This window comes from Mustela nivalis (assembly GCF_964662115.1).
Source record: "Mustela nivalis genome assembly, chromosome: 6".
Taxonomy (NCBI): Eukaryota; Metazoa; Chordata; class Mammalia; order Carnivora; family Mustelidae; genus Mustela; species Mustela nivalis.
In genome coordinates, this window is record NC_139025.1 from 1721896 (window position 1) to 1742459 (window position 20564).

The window sequence follows — 20564 nt, forward strand, 5'->3', positions numbered from 1 at the left end:
GGCGCCACCGCCCACCGCGCGGCCGTTACCCGGCCGGCCCTCCCCGCGCCGCCGCGCGCCCCTGCCGGGGGTGGGGGTGGGGGGCCCCCTCCGCGCGCCCGGCCTCCCCGCGCTCGGCCCTGCGCGCTCCCCCGGGCGCGTCCTTCCCGGGGGCCCCCGCCGGGCCCTCCCCGCGCGCCCGCGCGCCCCTGCCAGGGTGAGCCCTCCCCGCGCGCCCCTTCCTGGGTGGGTCCTCCCATGCCCCCCCAAGCCCCCCTCGCAAGGGCTTCCCTGTGCCTGGGGCCTCCTGGCGTCCCCAGCGCCCTCTCCCCGGAAGGGTCCTCAGCCTCACCCGCGCCCCCTCTCCCCAGGTGGGCCCTCCCGGGGCGTCCACACCTGGGTCCTGCCAGTGTCCCTGCTGCCCCTTCCCGCAGGGGCTCTCATCACCCCCTGCACGCTGGTCCGGAGGCCTTCCCAGGGCCGCCCGCCCCCTCGGTCCCACTCTCCCTTCCCTGGGGACGGAGGTTCTCTATGTCCCCCACTGGCCTGAAGCTCAGCAGCCCAGCCTTGACCACAGGGCCCCGCCGCACACCTCCCTTCAGAGCCTGGGTCTGTCCACTCATCCCAGCGGTCTTTGCCCCCGGCCCTCACTGCCCAGCCCCAACCCCCAGCCATGCTTGGACAGTGGTGGTGCCCCCAGCCACCTCCATGGAGTCTCCTTCCCCACCCCAGCTACTGCGGCCTGATGAAAAAGCCAGAGGCGGGGGTGCCACTTCCCCCGGAAAGCCGTCTGAGACCCCTGAGGTCCGGGAGGAGGATGGCGACATACTCCAGGCATAGGGAGGCTGGAAGGGCTGTAGCGTACCCAGCACACCCATCAGGATCCCTAAGTATGTGTGTGTGCGCCTGTGTGAGCACGCGTGTATGTGTGCACACGTCCCTGCGCGTGCGCGTGTGTCTGCGTGCACGTGCATCTGTGTGCGCGGGCACATGTGCATGTGCCTGTGTGCACGCGCGTGTGTACACGCATGTTGCTTCAGGGGAAGGACTATGGAAACTGCGGTGACCACGTGGAACGGGCAAGACCGGTGGCCCTGTCGGGAGGAGCACGAGGTAGAGGGTGGAATCCCAGGAGGAGAGAAGCAGGTCCCAGCGGGAGTTTGGAGCCAGGACGGACATCACCACTGGGGGCCAAGAGAAACGTCCTGTCTGGGCCCCCAGGTTGCTGGTCTGAGCACTACCGTGGGTCAATGCCCTTTACTCCCAGGGGGCAGACCTGTGGCTGAGAGAGATCCCTGTGGGGCTTGGAGGGAAGCATTCAAGGGGTGGGGGCCCCCTACCCCTGGGGGAGGCTCCCAGGGACAGACCTGGAGGTCCCCAGAGCAGGTGCTGGGGTGAAAGCCAGGGGTTCCAACGAGGGCAGTGGCTGCAAGCGGAGCCTGCCCCGGGCTCCAGGAAAGGAAATGCTCTGCGGTGGGCGGCCACTCTCTGAGCAAGCCCAGCCCAGGGAGCCCTGGTGGATGGCTGTGGTGTGGGGGAAGGGTGTTCCTCCCTCCCCATACACTCCCTTCCTAATGCCCTGGTCTGAACCTTGAACCCCCTCACCTGGACAGTGACGCTGCACCACAGAACCTTCCAGTACTCGACAAGCTGATCAGAAAGTTAGAACTACCAAAAAATTCCCAGGCAGCCTTTGGGCGTGAGAGAGCCTGAAACTTCCCTTGGAAGGGCCTGCTTCTGCCTCCGTCCCAGAAACAGGATGGCTCTGTCCTGAGAGTGTGGCACTGGCCCAGCCGGGGAGGGCGGCTGACCGAGAGGTGGAGGCGGACCTCCTCCCTGGGAGCAGAACGGAGGACAAGCGCGGCATGGGGTGGGCGGCCCGGCCGAGGGGGTCCAGGGTCTCAGGGAAGACAGCCAGGCCCTAAAGGCTTCCCCATGAAGGATAGGGATATGGCCCTCCCGAAGCCGAGTGACATTTACGGAGGCCTGGGACCCCACAGCACACAGCTGCTCCAGCTGGGGCCTGCTTTCTGCTGAAAACAGACTAACAAGGAGAAGGGACGTTGCCAGCAGCGCCCTGCCCTGCTCCCAGCAGGCTGCAGATCTCAGGTGAGCTGCAAGAGAGACTGGGAACCCGCCCACTTACAGCCAGCTTCTGGCGTCAGAACAGGAACGAAGGCCTGGCGGCCACCTCCACACATCCCGGCCACCTCCACACATCCCGCAACAGAGAAACTGGAGGAGGGCGGGGGGAGGGGGCGAGGGCCAGCTGGAACCCCGGCGGGAAGCCACCGGAAGCCACCGGAGTGCAGGAGGCCGCGGGAACCTGGGCCGCACATGCCGTCCCTCATCCATCGGAAGCCCCAGGACTGGGTGACCAAAGGGCAGGATGGCAGCGAGCGATGAGGTGTGAAGCCACACAGCTGCTGGGATCAGCCAGGAGCAGCGAGGGGCAGAACGTGGGATTACGGGTGCAGGACGGGCTGGAGGTACTTGGGGAACGAGACAAAGCAGCTCAAACAGTAACTTAATCCTTACTTGGGACACACGTGGCGGGCCAGGTGGGGGGACAAGGTGTCTGCCCCCAGGGGACGCGCAGGCTAGCGGGTGAGGGCTAGAGCTGTGAATGGTGCACGCCACAAAGGACGCAGGGAAGGTGACAGAGGAGTCACGGTGAGGGGCACAGCTGTGGAGAAGGGTCAGGACGCTGGTGGAGGAGGAGGCCCCTCGGAGGGACAGGTGTGCACTGGGGGGCTTCGGGGCCCCCCTGGGCAGCAGCACGGTGAGGGCCAAGATGAGCAGAGGCAGAGCACTGCAGGAAAGGCCAGGTGACGAGGGGCCCGCACGCTCCAGAAATCCCGACAGAGTGGCGTCTGCGCGAAGGCCCATCTCCCCTGAGTCACTGGACTTCAAGGGTCCCTGGGACTGGCTTTCGGAAAGCAGGTCACATGCAGGACAGAGTGGCAGCTGTGCCTGCGGACCTGCAGCCGCGGGGCACGGAGACCAGGCTCCGAGGGAAGGCCAGCCACCCCGGCGAGAAAGCAGGGTCCCCACCCCTCCTGCGGGGAGACCTGTGAGCACCAGGAGGAGCCCCCGAAACGCAGCTCTTCCGGCCGCCAAGGGCTGACCTCACGTGCTGCCAGTAAGGGTGTAACCAAAGCGAAGACTGAGCGGCCACATGGGGCTGGGCCTGTGGGGTCCGGGGTGGGGGGGTGAGGGGCGTGGGTGCAGGCCTGAGGCCCGCGCCAGCCGGAGCGGAATGACTCGCAGTGGGCGGGGGCGGGGAGCCCAGCACCAGCTCCTCTGCGCCGTGTGCTGTGTGAGGGGAGCGCGCTGCCAAAGCCACGTGCCGCTGTCTCTTGATTTTTGCAATTTCTAAAAATAATCTTAGGAGAAGCTTTTAAATTTGGGGGGAAGATGCATTCATTAATTCAGCAATCCTGTTTTCCCTTAAAATTAAAATTTCTCAGGTTTGCAGGGGGGGGGCTCTGCGCTTACTATCTATTCCCACACACTCTCTCCTCGCTGCCTGGGTCTCTGGAGGTTCCTGGATAGCCTTCGCCGTGCGTCCGCAGCCTGATCTTGGTGCGATTGTGGGTGAGATTTTTAAAACTTTACCATTGAATAGTGAGCGGGTTCTCGCAGAGCCCACGAGGTCCTTCTTTTCAGCAGGGGCGGTGCTGGCCCTCGGGAGGACACCAACCACCCCCCAGCGCACATCTGCTTTCCTCCTCGGGGTGTCCACGGCCACCTGTGCTGCCTGCTCCGAGCTGACCTCCCTCGTGAGCACAGACGACGGGCGCAAGGGCCTCACCGGCCAGCGGGGCAAGCCTGCCGGTGGGACACTGTCCCCCTTGCCGCCAGAGCACTCCAGTGCCCCCGGCTGGGATGTCCCCAAAGGGCTTCCCTCCTCAGGGGTATCCCCACCTGGCCCCCCACATGGGGAGGTCTCTGTGGTCTGGCGGGGGGCGGGGTGTTGTTCCTCCTGCAGCATGAGGACACCCACCCGGCTGGAAGGGCTCGGGCAGTGAAGAAGGGACACTGGGGCAGGGGCAGCGCCCGGGGGAACCGTCGGTAAAACAACTTTTTTCTTTAAGGTTTGATTTATTTATTTGACAGAGAGACGCAGCGAGCGAGGGAGCACAAGCAGGGGGAGCGGGAGCGGGAGACGCAGGCAGGACCTGGGATCATGCCCTGAACCAAAGGCAGACGCCGACGACGGGCCCCCAGGTGCCCTGAAGCATCTCACCTTGGTTTCAGCTCAGGTCACAAACTTGGGGTTGTGGGGATGCCCTGTGCTCAGCGGGGACCTGGCTCGGGATTCTCCCCGCTCCCTCTGCCCCTCCCCCAACTTGCACTCAAAATAAATGCAATCTTAAAAAATAAAAACAAAGGAGGGACGTAGGTGGGGGCGGCCCAGGAGCCGTCCCCGCCAGCTGCTGCCGGCCTGAGACTGACTCCTCATCCTGCTGACCCCCGCTCTGCTGCTGGGGGACCCTCTTCTGTCCCAGGGGCTCCGCGTAGGTGCTGTTCCCGGTTGGGGCTGACCGTCCTGGTTTTTGGAGGCAGCCCCATGTTCTGTGGGATGGGACGCAGCACCCCCAGTTCTAGCCAGTCAGTGCTGGGCCCCGTGGAAGGCACGGCACCTCCAAAAAGATGTCCACATCTTCACCCCAAAGCTGAGAAGGTGCCCGTGGGGCCCGGGACGGCCCAGCCATGACGGTGGAGCAGCAGCCCGCAGCACCGGGGGCCGACAGAAGAGGCAGAGGCCCCAGAGAAGACGGGGTATGGGGCCCACAGGGGCCACGCAGCCGCCCTTGAAGGCGGAGGAAGCGGCCTCGCGCCAAGGCTGGCAGGCGGCTTCCAGAAGCTGGAAAAGGCCAGGAACGGGTTCTCCGGAAGGACGGGCAGCTGTGCGCACAGCCTGAGCCTAGGCTGGTGAGGCCCATTTGGGACCTCTGGGGAGCCCCAGCCAGGGAACATGAGAACAGGACGTCTGCTGGGGCAGCAGTAGAAAGCAGAGCTCTGGGTGGCAGCAAATCCATCCCCCGGTGGTAGGTGACCCCTGTGCTGGGCACCACACTCTACTGGGCGGGGCCACTGGGAGGGTCCTGAGGCCTTGGTAACCATGGTAACCACGCAGGAGGCAGCTGAGGACGCTGCCTGGCCGGGGTCTTGCCCCCCCACAAGGCCCCTCTGCCCTGCTGCAGGGGTGGGAGTGCCGGGCCCCGGGCAGCAGGCTCCCGGCCCAGCAGAGGTGCCGAGACCACGTGGAAGGCAGAGGGGTCCGTCGTGGCATCCTGGACTCCCCACCATCTGACTGCAGCCTCGTGACCAGCCCCAAGCCAGACCAGAACTGGTAGGTCAGCCCGATGACCCTCCAGGTCCCCACTCTGTGACAAAGAACTCCAAAGCCCTTGTCACCTCTACCTGACTGTTGGCACTTCAGCTCCCATTTTGCACTGGGAGCACTACTGGGTGGGGGCGGGGGGTCCTTCCTGCCCAGCATGGAGCCTGGCCCGGGATGCCCACCCCTAGTTCATCATCAGACGTCCCTATAGAGGGGAGAAGGGAGTCATCTTGTCCCCCAGGCCTCAACCTGAGCCTGCCCCTCAGGACACAGGACACGGGTTCCGGGACCCAGGGAGGCCGGTGTGTGCAGACCTATTCCTGCCCGCACCCAGGCCTGGGGTTCCTCACCTCATCTAGCCTGAAGTCCCCGCCACCCAGCTGTCCGCACACAGAAGCCCACACAGAAGCCCGTCAGCCCCGGAGATTCGGTGGCCAAGTCCCGGGGACAGTCCCACCCCTGCTGCTGTCCTTCCACGGCCCGGAGGCCTGGGAGCCTCCATCACCCTCCAGCTCCAGCTCCGCCAGTGCACTCCCCCACATCACCCGGGGCTCAGAAGCCTCCGCCCACCCCTCAACCCCCAAGAGCAGACGCTGGGATGGGCCCGTGCCCTCTGCCTGCCAACCACGGTGCGGAGGTGGGGAGACGCCCCTCCTTCAGGAAGCCTCTCCGTGCTCAGCGGCCCCTGGCTTCTGCTCCCCCAGGGCTACGCGTGCCCCTTTGGACCTCCCGCAGAAAGGGCCCAGCACGAGACCCGGTGTCCCCCAGCTGGGTGAGCATCCATGCCCAGCAGCTGGTGGCCCCCAACTCCCCACCCTCCTGGAGGACCAGCAGGGAGCTGCTCATCAACTGGGCTCTGTAGGGGCCCCGTGAGCCATCACGCCCAGGCCGAGGCCTCTCTAGACAGCAGATGGCTCTTCTGCAAGCACCCCCCACCACCGTCCTGTCCCCCAGGCCCCTTCAGGGGGCCTCCTGGAGGCTGGGCTGGGGCAAGGCACCCCTCCCTGAGGTGGCCTCCAAGGCCTCAGGGCTGCGTGTTCTAAGGAAGGGACAGTCACGGGGTCCTCCTGGGCCTGGGTTCTCTCATCCCTGGGCTCACGAGCTCCTGCGGGAGGTGAAGAGGCCCCCGCTGCCCCCTACCCCAGGGCCCCCAGGAAAAGCGCTGGAACAGACACTGGGCTGAGTCGTCTCTTAGGAGGGCAGTGACCTCGAGACCTGCGCCTCCGAGGTCGCCGTGTGCCAGAAAGGCGAGCTCCGGGCCAGGAAGGCGTGGAAGGCCTCAGCGGACTCAGAGGACCTCTGTGGGTGGGGCAGGAGCACGTCCTTGTCCACGTCCTCGGACACCAGCTGCGCCACGAGCCGCACGATGTCCTGGGGGCAACCGTGGGGTCAGGGGGCGGGTCCAGGCAGGGGCTGTGTGTCGCCGGTGCCCCCCGCCCCTCCCCCCACACACCCTGTAGTGGGGGTCAGGCCCACCGGTGCCCGGCTGCTCCCCGCCGTCCTGCGTGGCCAGCTGCCGGCGCTCGTGGATGCTGATGCTCCAGCGGCGGCTCGCGGGCCTGCTCGCGGGGGGCTCGCACACCTGCGCAGACAGGGGCGCAGTTGGCACCAGCCACTGTGCTCCCGGCTCCCGCGCCCGCCGACCCTCTGCACCGCACGGAGAGCAGCCCGCCCGCGCGTCCCCAGGATCTCGCTCGGCCTGCAGCGGCTCCCGGCCCCAGCGCCGGCCACTTTTCTGCGTGAGGGTCGCCCCCAGACAGGGAGGTCCTCGCAGCGGCGGCCGCGGCCCTTCCCGCTGGGGCCAGGAGGTGGCAGGCAGTAGGGGTCCTCCGGGCTGGCCTGCGAGAGCCTCAGGAGAGATGGGGTGGAAGGGGCTCCTCCTCGAGCCTCCTAAGTCAAGAAAAAGCCGCAGGAACTGTGAGGACCGGCGGAGAGGTGGTCAGGGGCCAGTGTGGAGGCTCAGCACAAGGCAGGAGGCTGGCACGGTGTCTGTGACCAGGAAAGACCAGAAGCCGCAGCCCCGCAGCACCGTCTCGCCCCCCCCCCCTCCGCCCCGGCAGAGCTTCCCAGGTGGGCTGTATGCGACAGACCCTCCCGGACTCTGGCCAGGCCTGGGGACGCCCCCTGCTCCCTCCCTGGGTTTGGGGCAGGTGGGACATCCGGTTACTGCTGCAGCGCGGCAGGGAGCTCAGGACAGAGGGTTGAGACAAGTGCACAGTGAAGTCCCCACTCCTCAAAGAATTAAAACGAGAATCCCCCGGTGGCCCTGGTGGGTGTGTCGCCGCAGGAACGGGCAGCAGGCCTCACAGAGACTCCGCACGCCCAGGTCACAGCAGCATGGCCCACAACAGACCAAAGGCTGTGGGAAAACCCAGACGGCCGTTGCTGGGTGCCTGTGTTCCCTAGAGGGGCAGGTGCCCACCGTGGAACGATTCAGTCTTCACAAGGAAAACGTGGCTGAGCCCTGAGGACACTACGCCGAGTGACACGGGCAGGTCACCGGAGGAGAAACCCTGTGTGATTCCACTCTGGGTGTCCCCAGAGGAGTCAGACCCACAGCGACGGGAAGCAGATGGGGCGACGGGGCTGGGGAGCTGCCCCCCGCCCCCCGCAAGCAGACGGGGGGAGCATCAGAGCCGAGGAGCGCAAGTCCTAAGTTCTGACAACGTGAACATACTCAGTGCCGCTAAGCCATACACTTAAAAATAAGAAGCAAACCCCCCAAAGTGGACATTAGGGCCCAGAGACCCCCACGGAAGGGGGCGTGAGGGCACACAGAGACCTGGGCCAGCCACAAGCCGAGGGGAAGGCCGGAGGAGGCGGCAGTGCTGCTGGCACTTGGGTCTGGCCCTCGCAGCCTGCAGACCTTAGACAACACGTTTCTGTGGTTTAAGCGTCACCCCCACCATCAACAACCGCAAAAACAAAAAAAGTGAAGTCCCCAGCCCCTGGGAGTGCGGCGGACCACGGGAGGCTGCAGACGGGGGCGTGTGGGAGCTGCAGAGACGGACGCGGGGCACGTGCCGAGGACCTGAGGCCTCGCGGTCTCCGGCATCACGCAGAAACAGCAAGGGTTGGGGGCGATAGAGTAATCCAGGTCCTGGAAGAGTGGGTTTTCCACGGAGAGTTTGTACCCATGAAAGCACCACGCGCGTGCGGAGGCGGCATAAGGACGTCTGGGCCGCTCCACAGTCCGGAGCTCAGACATCTCCGGGGCCCCCCTTCCAAGGCCCTCCGCCAAAATGGGAGTAGACCAGCAAGGACGGAGAGGGCGGCCCAGGAACTGGGGTCCCGCAGAGCGGGGGCCGGCGGGGCACTCCAGATGCCAGGCCTGGGGGGGGCAGCCTCCCCTGGGAGCAGAGCGGGCCTCTGGGCTCCCCAAGTGTGGCCTGGGGGGGCCCCGGAGCAGCCACAGGCAGTTGTCCACAGGGCTGGGGCTCGGAGGTGGACTAAGCTGTGGGTTCAGCGTGGGGCTTTGTCACCAGTGACGCAGCAGCTCCGGGTGCGGCTGGGGTCCCCGAGGAGAGGGTGCATGGTGAGGACAGGCCCCAAATCCCAGAATCCCGGTTTGCGGTGGGAATGGCCACGAGAGCTGGAAGCTGTGGGCACCAGGCTCTGCCCCTTGCGACCCCGAAGAGCTAGGGCAGGGCTGTCGTCCTAAGTTACACAAGCACATGTGTTAAAAAAATAGCCCAAATTTTGGGGGCGCCTGGGGGGCTCAGTGGGTTAAAGCCTCTGCCTTCGGCTTGGGTCATGATCCCAGGGTCCTGGGATCGAGCCCCGCATCGGGCTCTCTGCTCAGCAGGGAGCCTGCTTCCCCCTCTCTCTCTGCCTGCCTCTCTGCCTACTTGTGATCTCTGTCAAATAAATAAATCTTAAAAAAAAAATAGCCCAAATTTTTACAAACAGAGTCTGAAGTGGTGGGGCAGTGGGGCAGTGGGATCCGACAGACACATGCACGCACCGCCGGCCGCAGGAAACCGTGCGGGCCCCAGAGGGAAGGAACATCGCACACGTCCGACGCACTTTAGGCCGCCAATGAACAGAGATGCCAGCACAGGACTCGTCCGGGTCGCACTGGGCGGCCACAAGACAACGCAATTAAAAATTAACAGCAGAACCATATTGGGGCGGACCTTCCAAAGCAGCCCTGATCCGCCCCGAGTGAAAGGGGAAGTGAGGCCGCAAGCCGCCTCCCGCAGACACAAGCCAGGGAGCAGGGCTGCCGCCGTCCCGTGAAGACAGGACCCCAAATGCTGGGAAGGGAGGAAAAAGCCCCCCGTGAAGACAGGACCCCAAATGCTGGGAAGGGAGGAAAAAGCCCCAGGAGGGGGAAAGCAAGCGATTCGAGCTACGAGGAAGAGAAGAGCACACGGACTCGCCAAACGCTGGAGGCCGGACGAGGAAAGATTAATGAGGTTAAATGAGAAAAAAAAAAAAAAGAGAGACGACAGACGCGGCCACAGGACCGGAGGCCTCGCGGGCTCAGCGCGACAGCCGCCCCTCCTGCCGAGCAGCGCCGCTTCCTGGAGAACGGAGCCCATCGCTCACACGCCTTCCACTGCACGCGGAAATCCGCCTTCCCAGGGCCCGAAAGCGTCTCTCCGGAGAATCCGGTTGGTCCACGTTCGAACGTTGTGCACAGAACGAGCAGTTTCTTCCAGACCGTCTGGTCGGATTTCTGTGTCTTTGCACTAACCTTTAAAGACTTGGTCCGACTTCTAGGATTTCCCAGCGTGGATTTACTCTGGGGCCCCCAGTAGGAACCCTCCCACCCGCCCCCCGAGCTTCCGACGCTGCCGTTGCGTTGTCCTGGCCCGACTGTGGTGTGGTTTTCACAGGACACTGCGGTGTTTGATCTGCGGAATGGGCAGCAGCCAGCCACTGCCCCAGTCCTGGGGAAGTCTGTCCCCCGCTGTCCCGTAGGCCCCAGACTCACACAGGCGCTCGCTTCCCAGCTGTTTGCCCCGGACTGCGGCTCTCTCCCAACACCATACAGTTCTGTTTTATTTTAAGATTTTACTTATTTGAGAGAGAAAGAGCGAGACAGAGAGCACAAGCAGGGGGCGAGGCAGAGGGAGAGGGGAGGCAGGTTCCCCACCGAGCAGGGAGCCTGACGCGGGCCGAGATCCCAGGACCGCAGGATCGTGACCTGAGCTGAGGGCAGAGGCTCGGTGACAGAGCCCCCAGGCGCTGGTGCGCAGTGTCAGTCGCTGGAACTTAGCACCGACAAGCAAGACCTGCTCTCGTCTTTCTAAATCGTTGCACGGTTTCTTTTCCAAGTAAATTTTCAAAACGAAATCCTCATTCATTCAGATAACATCTTTACGGAGCAGCGACACGTGTGTGTCTTCGGGTGCTACATAAAGGAAGCCACACTCCACACACGCTGTGCTCGTGCTTCCCGCAGCACGGCCAGGCCTCCCGGGTCACCCTGCTGCCCGTGCGGGGGCCCCACCCACTCTCACTCCACACCCAAAGGCAGAGTTTGGCCCCAAAGCAGGAGCGGACGGGAGGCTGCTTGTGGGAGGTCTCGGTCCCACGGGCGCGGAACGTCCCCACGCTTCACCCTCCGAGCCACCCGCGCGTCCTGATTTCCCCTCTTCTTAGCAGATTGCATTTTGCTGGGCAGGAAATCGCAGGACGACGGTCACGCCCCGTACGCAGATCTCTCGTCCCTCGTCTCCGACTGCTGCCGAGAGCTTAGCTTCGCGCCTGGCCCCGCGTCTCGCTGTGACGGCCCTGGGGACAGACTCCTGTCACTGGTACTCTTGGGGCCTGCTGGGCCTGTGGCTGTGGCCGCACTACCCGTGCCCGCCGGCCTCCGGTGGCAGCTGGTGAGGGGCAAGGCTGCCTGCCCGCGCCGGCACCGGCGTGCCAGCCGCGCGAGCCACTGCGGGAGCGGGCTCTCCAGCCGAGGCCAGCTCTCTGGCGGCCGCCGCTCCCGCGTCAGTCCCGTCAGCGCCCACATCCCCGACCCACGGACACTGGCACGGACGCACTTGCTGTTCTGAGCCGCGGAGTCTGGGGGACCTTTGTCCGGTGCACAGGCAGCTGACACCTGGACGGCGACGTGGGCACATTCAGGGTAAGATGGCAACACTCGTGAAAAGTTCTGTTTTTTTGAAAAACTGGTATTGCCCCGAAGCAGGTACTCGGGGGGAAATCGGGCAGGTTTGACGCGTGGAATCTTCCCGGGAAACGAGGCGGCACGGACGTCCGCCGGCTGCTGTCGGCGCTGCCGGGCCCCAGGGCTCGCCTCAGGAGCGGCTTCGCTCTTGGGGGCTTCGCGGTCTCCGTTGGGAAAGGGAACGAACCCTTTTCTTCCACTGCGTTTTCTGCTCCGTTATTTCGGTGTATTGAGAAAGTGCGTTTTATTTTACGTTTCATTTATTTATTTGAGAGGAAGCGAGTGAACCAGAGAGCACAAGCGCGGCGGGGAGTGGGGGGGGCGGGCCCCCGCCGAGCAGGGAGCCCGACCACGGGGCTCAACCCCAGGACCCCGGGATCAGCACCGGAGCCGAAGGCAGACGCACAACCGACGGAGCCACCCAGGGGCCCCAGGGACTCCCGAGGGAGGTCGCCTCCGGCCGAGCCCTTCCTGGTGGTGGTCTCAGCGGCTCCCGCGGGTTCCAGCCGGGCGACGGGTTCGTGGCAGACACCGGCCATTTCGCGTCTCCCTTTCAGGCACTTACAGCTCGCTCCACCGCCCGACTGGGGCGCAGGCTCGGCGTCCGAGGCCCATCGTCGTGGTGACCCTGGGCGCCTGTGAGGGTCGGACCGAGGCTCCCCAGAGCAACCGTGTCACGTCCCAGACGCGTCCGTCGCGTCCTGCCTGACTCGGAATCAGTCGGCTTTCCCCGTGGTAGTTATGTCTCAGTTAAAAGAATAATCAATAGGTTTTTATGCTTGTTTTAAGGAAAGATGCTGGGATTTACTACCGTTATTTTCCGGATCTGTTGAGAGTCCACGCGTCTTCCCTGCTGCGCCAACAGACCACGTTATCCGTGCGATTCCCGAGTCCTCCGTCGTTTCGCACACAACGTCCCGGACTCTCCCAGCACCGGGGCTCAACCCGCACACCTTCCTCGCGGGCGGGGAAGAGACGGAGTCCCCGCTCCCGGCGGGCAGAGGCGCGGGGGCTGCGGGTCAGGCCGGCGCTGCCTGGTCTGACCCACAGGCAGGACTTCTCGGTCTGTGCAGTTCCAGGCGCTCGGCACTCTCTTTCCTCCCGCCCCCGCGGCACGGGTGGTCGGGCGAAGCCGCTCCGGGAGAGCCAGAAGCGGCTCTGGACAGTCCTCAGCGCACAGGCGGGGGGACTCACTTCCTAACGGCCTGGAACTGCCCGCCCTAAGTCCTTCACTGAGCCACTTTCTGGGGCCACCTGGTTCCCTTTGTTGTCATCCATGTCCCCGTTTTCGTGTGTTTTTTAAAGATTTTATTTAGTCACGTGACAGAGATCACAAGTAGGCAGAGAGGCAGGCGAGGGGCGGCGGGGAGAAGCAGATCCCGCGGAGCAGAGAGCCCGACGGGGGCTCCATCCCGGGATCCCGGGACCCCGACCTGAGCCGAAGGCAGAGGCTCAACGACTGAGCCCCCAGGCGCCCCGTGTCTTCCCCTTTTCTCCTCCCTTTCTGTTCTCTCGTGGCTAAGTCACACCTGACTTCTACCACTCGAAGGTGGACGGCTCAGGGTCACCGAAGCACAGTCCCTATGTCCTGCAGCCGTCACCACCCCGTCTCCAGAACGTTCTCACCTTCCCGAACTGAAACTGCCCTCCCGACGCGCCACGTCCCCAGCTCCTGGCGCCCCCACTGTCCTTCCGGAGTCTGCCCACTCTAGGGACCTCATGGAAGGGGCCGTGCAGCGTCTGTCCGTCTGCGACTGGGTGGTGATTCGCACAATGTCCTGAAGGCTCATCGGAGTCGTGGCGTTTGTCTGAACGAACTTCCTGCGTTAAGGCTCAGTCGTGTCCCACCCGACGTACACCTCACACTCGGCTGCGACGGACCCGGGCTGCTTCCCCAACCTGCTGTGCCCAGCGCTGCCGTAAACACGGAGGTCCACCTGTGGGCCCCACGCCTTTCAATTCTGCCGGATGCATGCCGGCGAGCGGAACGGGCTGCGGCGGGCGCACGTGGTCACTCCACGCTCATCCCTGTGGGCCTCCCCTGGTTCCCACACACCCACCAGCGCTGCACAGGGGTCCACGTTTTCCACATCCTGGCCAGTTCTTTCTTCTTCTTCTTTTTTTTAATTAACGACTGATTGATTTGAGAGAAGAGGGGGAGGGGGACGCAGGCTCTCCGCTGAGCAGGGAGCCTGACCTGGGGCTCGAGCCCAGGACCCTGAGACCATGACCTGCGCCGAAGGCAGAGGCTTCACCTACCGAGTCCCCCAGACGTGCCCCTCCCTGTTTTCGAGAGAGGGGTGGTGGCGGGGTGAGTGGTGTCCCGTGGTTTTGGTTGGCATCGTCTTGGCCTGCTCGAACGGGAGAAAGGTCTGCTCAAGCTCTCAGCCCGTTTCCGACTCAGGCGGTCTCGTCCGAGCTCCCTCTGTGCGTTCTGGACCCTACTCCCTCCCTAGGTGGGCCCCGTGCAACGGTTTTCCTCCCACTCCGCGGGATGACTCTTCCCTCTGTCCATGATGTCAGAAGATCTAAGGTTTTAACTTGATGGACCCTAATTTGTTTATTTTACATTCGCTGCTGGAGCTGTTGGGTGTCGTGTCCATCCAACGTAATGAAGGTTCCCTGTTTCGTAGTTCATGTCTTTGATCATCCTGAGTTGGTTTTCTAGGTGTCATCAGGCCAGTCCAACTTCCGGGTCTGGGTGCGAGTCCCGAGCTCCCAGCCCAGCGTGCGGGCGAGACGGCCCCCCACCATGGAGCATCTTGGTGCACTGATCTCTAACTCTGCCCCTGGTGTATGTTTTGCCTCCCTGAAAGGTTTTTTTGTTTTTTAAGATTTTACTTATTCATTTGAGAGAGATCACAAGCAGGCAGAGAGACCGGCAGAGAGAGGGGGAAGCAGGGTCCTCGCCGAGCAGAGAGCCCGATGCGGGACTCGATCCCAGGACCCCACATCATGACCTGAGCCGAAGGCAGAGGCTTAACCCACTGAGCCCCCAGGTGCTCCTCTCTCAAAGTTCTGTTGGCTTTCCACATGTGGTTAAACGTGATCGTCTGCCCTCTCCTGCTCCCGGACTTGGAGGCTAGAAAGGTCACCCCTGCACCCGGGGTTCTCCCTGGTGTTCAGGGAGAGGCACAGCTGTGACTGTCGTCCCCGTATGTGCACGGTTGCCCCACGAGACTTACTTGCAGTCCGTCTCCCCCACCTATGTGAGAGGCCATCTTGATCCTGTGCTAAGTTCTGTGGGCATTTGGGTCAATTTCCAGACTTTCTTCTCCGTCCTGATGTTCACACGTCACGCGTCAGGACTCCGGCTTCGTGGTGAGAATTCACATCTGCTACGACTGGACCTATTTTTGGTTTCTTCTATTTTACCGGTTTGGCATACCGAAAAAGACAAGACGGACGTTTATCGTTTTTAAAAGTGTATCGTTCTTCGGTGATCTCTACACCCAACAGGGGGCTTGAACTCACCACCCCGGTATCAAGAGTTGAGCTCTTCTCCCCAGGCGCCCCAAACATCCGGCACCTTTGTTGTGAGGACCCTCCGTGCCCGGGGCCTTCTCCTCCGGGAACTGGGCGTCTCTTCCTGTTGTCCGGCCTCCTGCTAACACTTTGGGGGCGTTTTAAAGTTTCTTTCAGGTTCGTTTGCCTACTTCCTGCCAAGTTGACTCCCGTTTTCTGATTGGCTTTTTTCCTTTTTCTTCCAGAGTCTGTTTATAACCGTGCGGGCCACTGCGCTGCACGCAGCTGCGCGGACCCTGTTCCCGGCTGCCGGTTCCCCTCCGTTCTGCCGCACGGAACAGGCCGTCGCGTCCCCGTGGTGCTGCTGTCCCCTGCGCTCCCATCCCTCCGGTCTGGCACAGGCCACCGTGAGGAGGGGCGCACCTGCAACCCCGTCGTGCTCTGCTCCGCCGGCGGTGCTCTGTTTCTGGCTTTACCCTCCGGCGGGGCACAGCGTCCCGGCGACCTGCGTCCTCCGGCGCCGGCTGTATGGAGCGCAGCACGCAGGCTGGACAGCGACGCCGGCAGACCGGGGCCCAGTGGCCAGGGCAGCCACTGCTTCTGCCGCCCCCACGCACAGGGAGCCACACACGGCTCTGGGCTCTGGCTTCTCTGCTCCTGAAGCACCCCGGGGCGGAGCCGCTGGCCCCTCTCACGGCTCCGGGGCACAGGCAGCCGCTCAGCCATCCCGCCTAAGGCAGGGCGGAGGGTGCCTCGAGCAGGCGCAGGCCCTGGGAATGCCCCGGTCACCACTGCCGGTCCCGCGGGGCCCCCCGCCCGCTGCGCCGCCGCCCTCCCGCCCAGGGGCAGGCGCTGCGGGGACGGCGGGGCCGCGGGAAGAGCGCGCATCCCGGGGGGCCCTGCCCGAGGCCGCTCGCCCGGGCCAGCCCACCTGCAGGGCCGGTCCCCGGGGCGCAGCTTACCCAGTCCTGAGTCCGCACCCGCGGCCCTCCGCTCGGGGCGCTGGGCCGGCCCCAGGCCCTGCTCGGGCTCCGGACGGGCGAGGCCTGCCGGGGCGCCTTCCCCGCGGGGCCGTGAGACCGGGGCTCCCGACGCTCCATCGCCGCCGGCCGCCGGGCTCCGGGCAAGGTCACCGCCGCTCCCCGGCCCGCCCCGGACACTGGGGCCGCGTCAGGCTCCGGCCCTCCAGCCGGGCAGGCCGCAGGCCAGGGGGCGCCGCGGGCCGCCCTTTCTCTCCGCAGGGTCGCCCCGCGCTGCCCCCCGCCCCGGGCCCCGGCTCCGCACCCGGCTCCGGCCCGGCCGCCGCGGACCGCACAGAGGAGCGCGACCAGCCGCAGGACGAGGGGCCCCGGCGCTCTCCCTCCTCCCGCTCCTGTGACCTCACCGCGACGCGGGCGCGCCGCACCCCGGGGCTCTGCGGGCGCGGCGAGGGCGGAGCGGGGTCCGGGGCAGCCGCAGCGCGGGGCGAAGGGGCTGACGACGGTCGGAGGTGCGGGGCCGCGCGGGCGCTAGCGGCAGGGGGCGGGGCGGGGCGGGTCCTCCCCGGCGCGGGCGGGCGGGGAACAGGGGCGCGGCCCACCGCCACCCCCGCGGCTCTGAGGGGGCGGAGCCCAGCGCGGCGGAAGTGCCGCTGGGGCTGGCCCCGCCCCGCCGCTTCCGCTTCCGGCCTGCGCTGCGCCTGCGCTGTGGCCCGAGGGGCGAGCCTGTGTGCGGTGGGGCCCGGCGCGCGCAGAGGGGTCCCCCCACAGAGGCCTCAGTTCTGCGCCTCTTGGGGGGCAACGAGGCGCAGTTCGGAGCTCGGGGGTCCGCGGCCGGAGCCCTGCAGGGCCTGCGCTCGCGCCCCCCGCCCGCAGCCTCGGCCTCCGGGACCCTCCGCGGTCCCCCCCGCGGCGGAACCCTCCGACCGCACGTGTCCCCCCCGCGACCCCCCGCCCCCCCGCGGCGGAGCCCTCCGACCGCACGTGTCCCCCCCGCGGCGTCCCCGACCCCCCGCGGCGGAACCCTCCGACCGCACGTGTCCCCCCCGCGACCCCCCGCCCCCCCGCGGCGGAGCCCTCCGACCGCACGTGTCCCCCCCGCGGCGTCTCCGACCCCCCGCGGCGGAACTCTCCGACCGCACGTGTCCCCCCCGCGGCCCCCGGGCCGGAGGAACCACACAGCTGGAGCGACGAGGCCGGGGGTGCCCCAGGCTTAGGACTGTCGCAGCAGCACCGTAGAGGAGCCCGCGCGGTCGCGTGCCGGACGCTCAGACGCGGTCCCCGGAGAGGCCGTTCGCACGAGTCCCGGTTTCCACGCGGGAGGGAGAAGCGCCGGAGCCACACGCACGTCCTGGAGACCGGACGGCGCGGGGACCGGGGCACAGACGGGGGCCCCCCTGGCCACAGCGCGAGGCCCCCGCGGAGGCCGCCCCGCCCGCAGGCTCCTGCGCCCTTGGAGGCCGGCCTGGAAGGGGGCGGGGGTCGGCACGGGAGCTCAGGCAGCTGACCTCAGAAGCGGGCCCCGTCGGCCAGGGAGGGACCTGCTCCAGGACAAAGGCCAGACCCTGAGAGCAGCCTGGTCTGCCCGCTAGGGGCAAGGCCGTCCCCGGCCGCTCCCCAGCCATGACCCGGACTCAGGACGCTGCCTGGCATGCCCTGAGGACACCGTGACCCAGGGGGAGGGCACGGGAGGAGTGAGGAGGTGGTGGGACCTCACCTGGCCTGGGCCTTGCCCAGTGGTGATGGGTGGCCTGCCCCTTGAGTCCCAGGTTACATCTGGTCACCCAATGGGCTGAGAACCCTTGGTCTGAGGGGACCGCTTCTGCCTGGGACCCCACGCCCCGTGCTGACCGCTGCACTCTGGCTCCGTCACAGATGGCTTTGGCTTCTGAGTCCTCTTCCTTGGAGGGAAAAACTGCTTTTCCATGGGTCCTCAGAATAGCTCCGTGAGGTAGGCAGGGGAAACAGGACCCTCCCTGTTTAGCCACTGGGGAAACTGAGGCACAGGGTGAGCGCAGCCCAGGTCTCTGAGGGACTCACGGTAGCTGGGACTGTGTGCATGACCTCCTGGGCCTGGGGACAGTGTGGTGGGCGGGCCCCGTGGCACATAGAACAGGACAGACTGTAGCCAGGCTCTGTAGGCCAGGGGCATAGGTTACCCCTGCGTGTCTGAGGACTTAGCTATGGAAGTGGACTTGGGGGACGTGGTCCCAGCAGAGGGACCCCCCCCACACACACAGCCGGCGTGGACATGACTTCCCCCACTTTGGTTCCTTTCTCTCAAGTCAGTTCTGCAGGTAGAAAGTGAAGTCAGGAGTCTCACCTGTCCCTCCCTCCTTCCTGCTGAGTCACTTTTGGAAAGGAACCTTGAGGACCAGTGACCAAGGCCCTGAGGCCCAGTGGCGGGAACAGGGCAGGGAGGCTCAAGGTCCCAGTGCCTGCTTCTGAGGGTAGCTGCTGGCAGATGCCACCAGGCCACCAGAGGCTCCGGGGCACAGTGGCCTGCACCCTGACCCCATCCTTCCAAGCCAGGAGCTGTCAGGGGAGGAGTCTGGGCCCTCAGGGAAGGTCTTCTGCCTGCACGCACCCCTGAGGCAGGGCCACACACAAGGCCAGACCCGTGTACCCTTGTTCCCTAACTAGCCCAGGGGCACTGACCGTGAGGCTGACACCCTGTACTGCCTTGCGGGAGGAAGTAAGTTGGGTCATAGAGAAGAAAAATGGGCCATGGCTCATCCTCCGGGAACAGACCTGTGGGTGCCCTGGGCTGTTGGTGACACCCGTCCTCACGAAGAGCGGGAATGTGCCGCAGCCTGTGCCCTGCGCTCGGCACTGTGTTCTGAGCAGAGCTGGTGTGGCCCCCTCGGGGCTACCAGGGTCCTGGGGCCACAGCTGCCAAGCATGGGAACTGGTGGGCTCTTCCCGTGCACGGCGGGCTGCAGGGCTGTGGGGGGAGCAGCGGGAAGCGGGACCCGGCTGGGCTTTTGCTGGAGGCAGGAAGGCAGGGGGCGATGCTGGTCCCCCGGGCTGGGACCCAAACCCACAAACTTGCTCGAGGGAGCTTGGCCTGGAGAGGCTGGGGGGAGGCAGCCGAGTGGGCTGGGGCCAGCGATGGGGGCCACTGTGCTTGCGAAGTCTGGGACAGGGATGACCAGTGAAAGCACAGTGATGGCTCCAGAGTGGCCAGAGGGACCATGAGTTGGGGGCTGGGGGACTGGGATGTGGGACCGCACTGGCTGGCTCTGCCCCAGCCCCAGGGGCTGCTGGGACATCAGAAGAGCAGTGTCTGTTTGGCAGCTACGTTACAACGTGTATTTAAAAGCATTGAGGGCGCCTGGGTCGCTCAGTGGGTTAAGCCGCTGCCTCCGGCTCAGGTCATGATCTCGGGGTCCTGGGATCGAGTCCCGCATCGGGCTCTCTGCTCAGCGGGGAGCCTGCTTCCCCCTCCCTCTCTCTCTGCCTGCCTCTCCATCTACTTGTGATCTCTCTCTGTCAAATAAATAAAATCTTTAAAAAAAAAAAAAAAGCATTGAAAATATCTGCTACTGTAAAACCTCCGCGGCCCCGCGAGGCTGGAGTTTATTGGGAACCACAAGTGGGCGGTGCTGGGGCGTCTTGTGGCCGCTGGACGGCTGCCCAGCCTCGTGTTCTGCTCAGGGCACTTCCGACGAGAGGCCGGCCTTCGGCGTCCGGCCGCCCGGCTCTGTGCCTGCGCCCACAGGCGCCCGCGGATCTGTGCAGCCACCCGCCGGACCCCAGCTCCCTGAGGAAGCAGAGTCCTGGCTTTCAGGAAGGACAGGACGCAAAGGTGAGGACCCTTCTTGCTGGGAGGCTCGGGAGGTCCTGAGGCTGGAACACACCTCGTGGTTCTCCAAGCTCAGCACGGCCTGCCCGCCCTCCCCCCGCCCCCCCGGCAGGTCTGGTTAATGGGCAGAGCAGTTAACGGGCTCCGGGGTGGGGGCTCCTGGCGAGTTTCCGGGTGGAGAGCACATTCATACTTAAGACTGTTTTTCTTTGTGTTTTTAAGGGTCTCTGTAGTAAACTGAAATGTTAACAGAAAAGCAGCTGGGCCCTCCCGGCGCGCGCCGTCCAGGGCTTCGGGGCGGGGCTAGCAGGCGGACTTGGAGTGTCCAAAGATGCAGACGGGGAAGTGCTTCACGTGGGAGGACCACTGCGCGGCCAGCTGGAAGAACTTCACGTCGCTCCACTCCACGCCGTCGATGAGGACTGTGAGGACAGGACTGCCTGACCGCCGGCCCACCATGCCCCGGCTTCCCCCAGGGACCCCAGCTGCCCAGGAGGCACGCGCCGGCCAGTCCTCCCACCGCCATCCACAGCCCCGCAGCCCCCACAGGGCTGTGCTGGGTCAGACACCCTCCGCTTAAACCGGAAGAGCCGCGGAGGAAGGCCGAGCGTTCTCGACCCCGGTGGCCATCAGACTCAGACTCATGAAGAGAAAACCGTCTGGGCTCCGTTTTCTGAATTAACAAGTTGCAGAAAATCGTCTATAAAAGGTCTAAGATTTAAAAAGCAATCTTAAAAGAAGGGAAAGGATTGAGAAGTTCTCTCTCAGAACTGAGAAGGCTGTTCTGTGCGCACACACGCTTTATCCAGGTGGGTCCGCAGCTGCCGGACACCCACTGGGCAGCCAGATGGTTTGCAG

At 65.1% G+C, this 20564-nt stretch overlaps 2 protein-coding genes and 2 long non-coding RNA genes across 4 annotated transcripts in view; 2 read left to right on the forward strand and 2 right to left on the reverse strand.

Moving 5' to 3' along the window:
- The first annotated feature begins 92 nt into the window (after positions 1 to 92).
- Positions 93 to 3459, forward strand: LOC309868007. Its single transcript, XR_014313450.1, has 2 exons — positions 93 to 196; positions 1020 to 3459. It is a non-coding gene; the product is annotated as an uncharacterized lncRNA (long non-coding RNA).
- Positions 3460 to 4063: 604 nt separating this feature from the next.
- TEX22 (testis expressed 22) lies at positions 4064 to 16423 on the reverse strand. The gene is made up of 4 exons (XM_082737363.1): positions 15887 to 16423; positions 6783 to 6911; positions 6537 to 6700; positions 4064 to 4625 (listed from the first exon to the last, which is right to left on the reverse strand). The coding sequence occupies exons 1-4, from the start codon at positions 16022 to 16024 to the stop codon at positions 4595 to 4597; spliced, it is 462 nt and encodes a 153-aa protein (XP_082593489.1). The 5' UTR covers positions 16025 to 16423; the 3' UTR covers positions 4064 to 4594.
- Positions 16424 to 18871: 2448 nt separating this feature from the next.
- LOC309868005 lies at positions 18872 to 20446 on the forward strand. Its single transcript, XR_014313447.1, has 2 exons — positions 18872 to 19709; positions 19929 to 20446. It is a non-coding gene; the product is annotated as an uncharacterized lncRNA (long non-coding RNA).
- PACS2 (phosphofurin acidic cluster sorting protein 2) overlaps positions 19445 to 20564 on the reverse strand; it is a 55669-nt gene continuing 54549 nt past the window's right edge. Inside the window, 1 exon segment of the mRNA XM_082737325.1 lies at positions 19445 to 20128. Coding sequence (XP_082593451.1) covers positions 20010 to 20128 — 119 coding nt within the window. The 3' untranslated portion in view covers positions 19445 to 20009.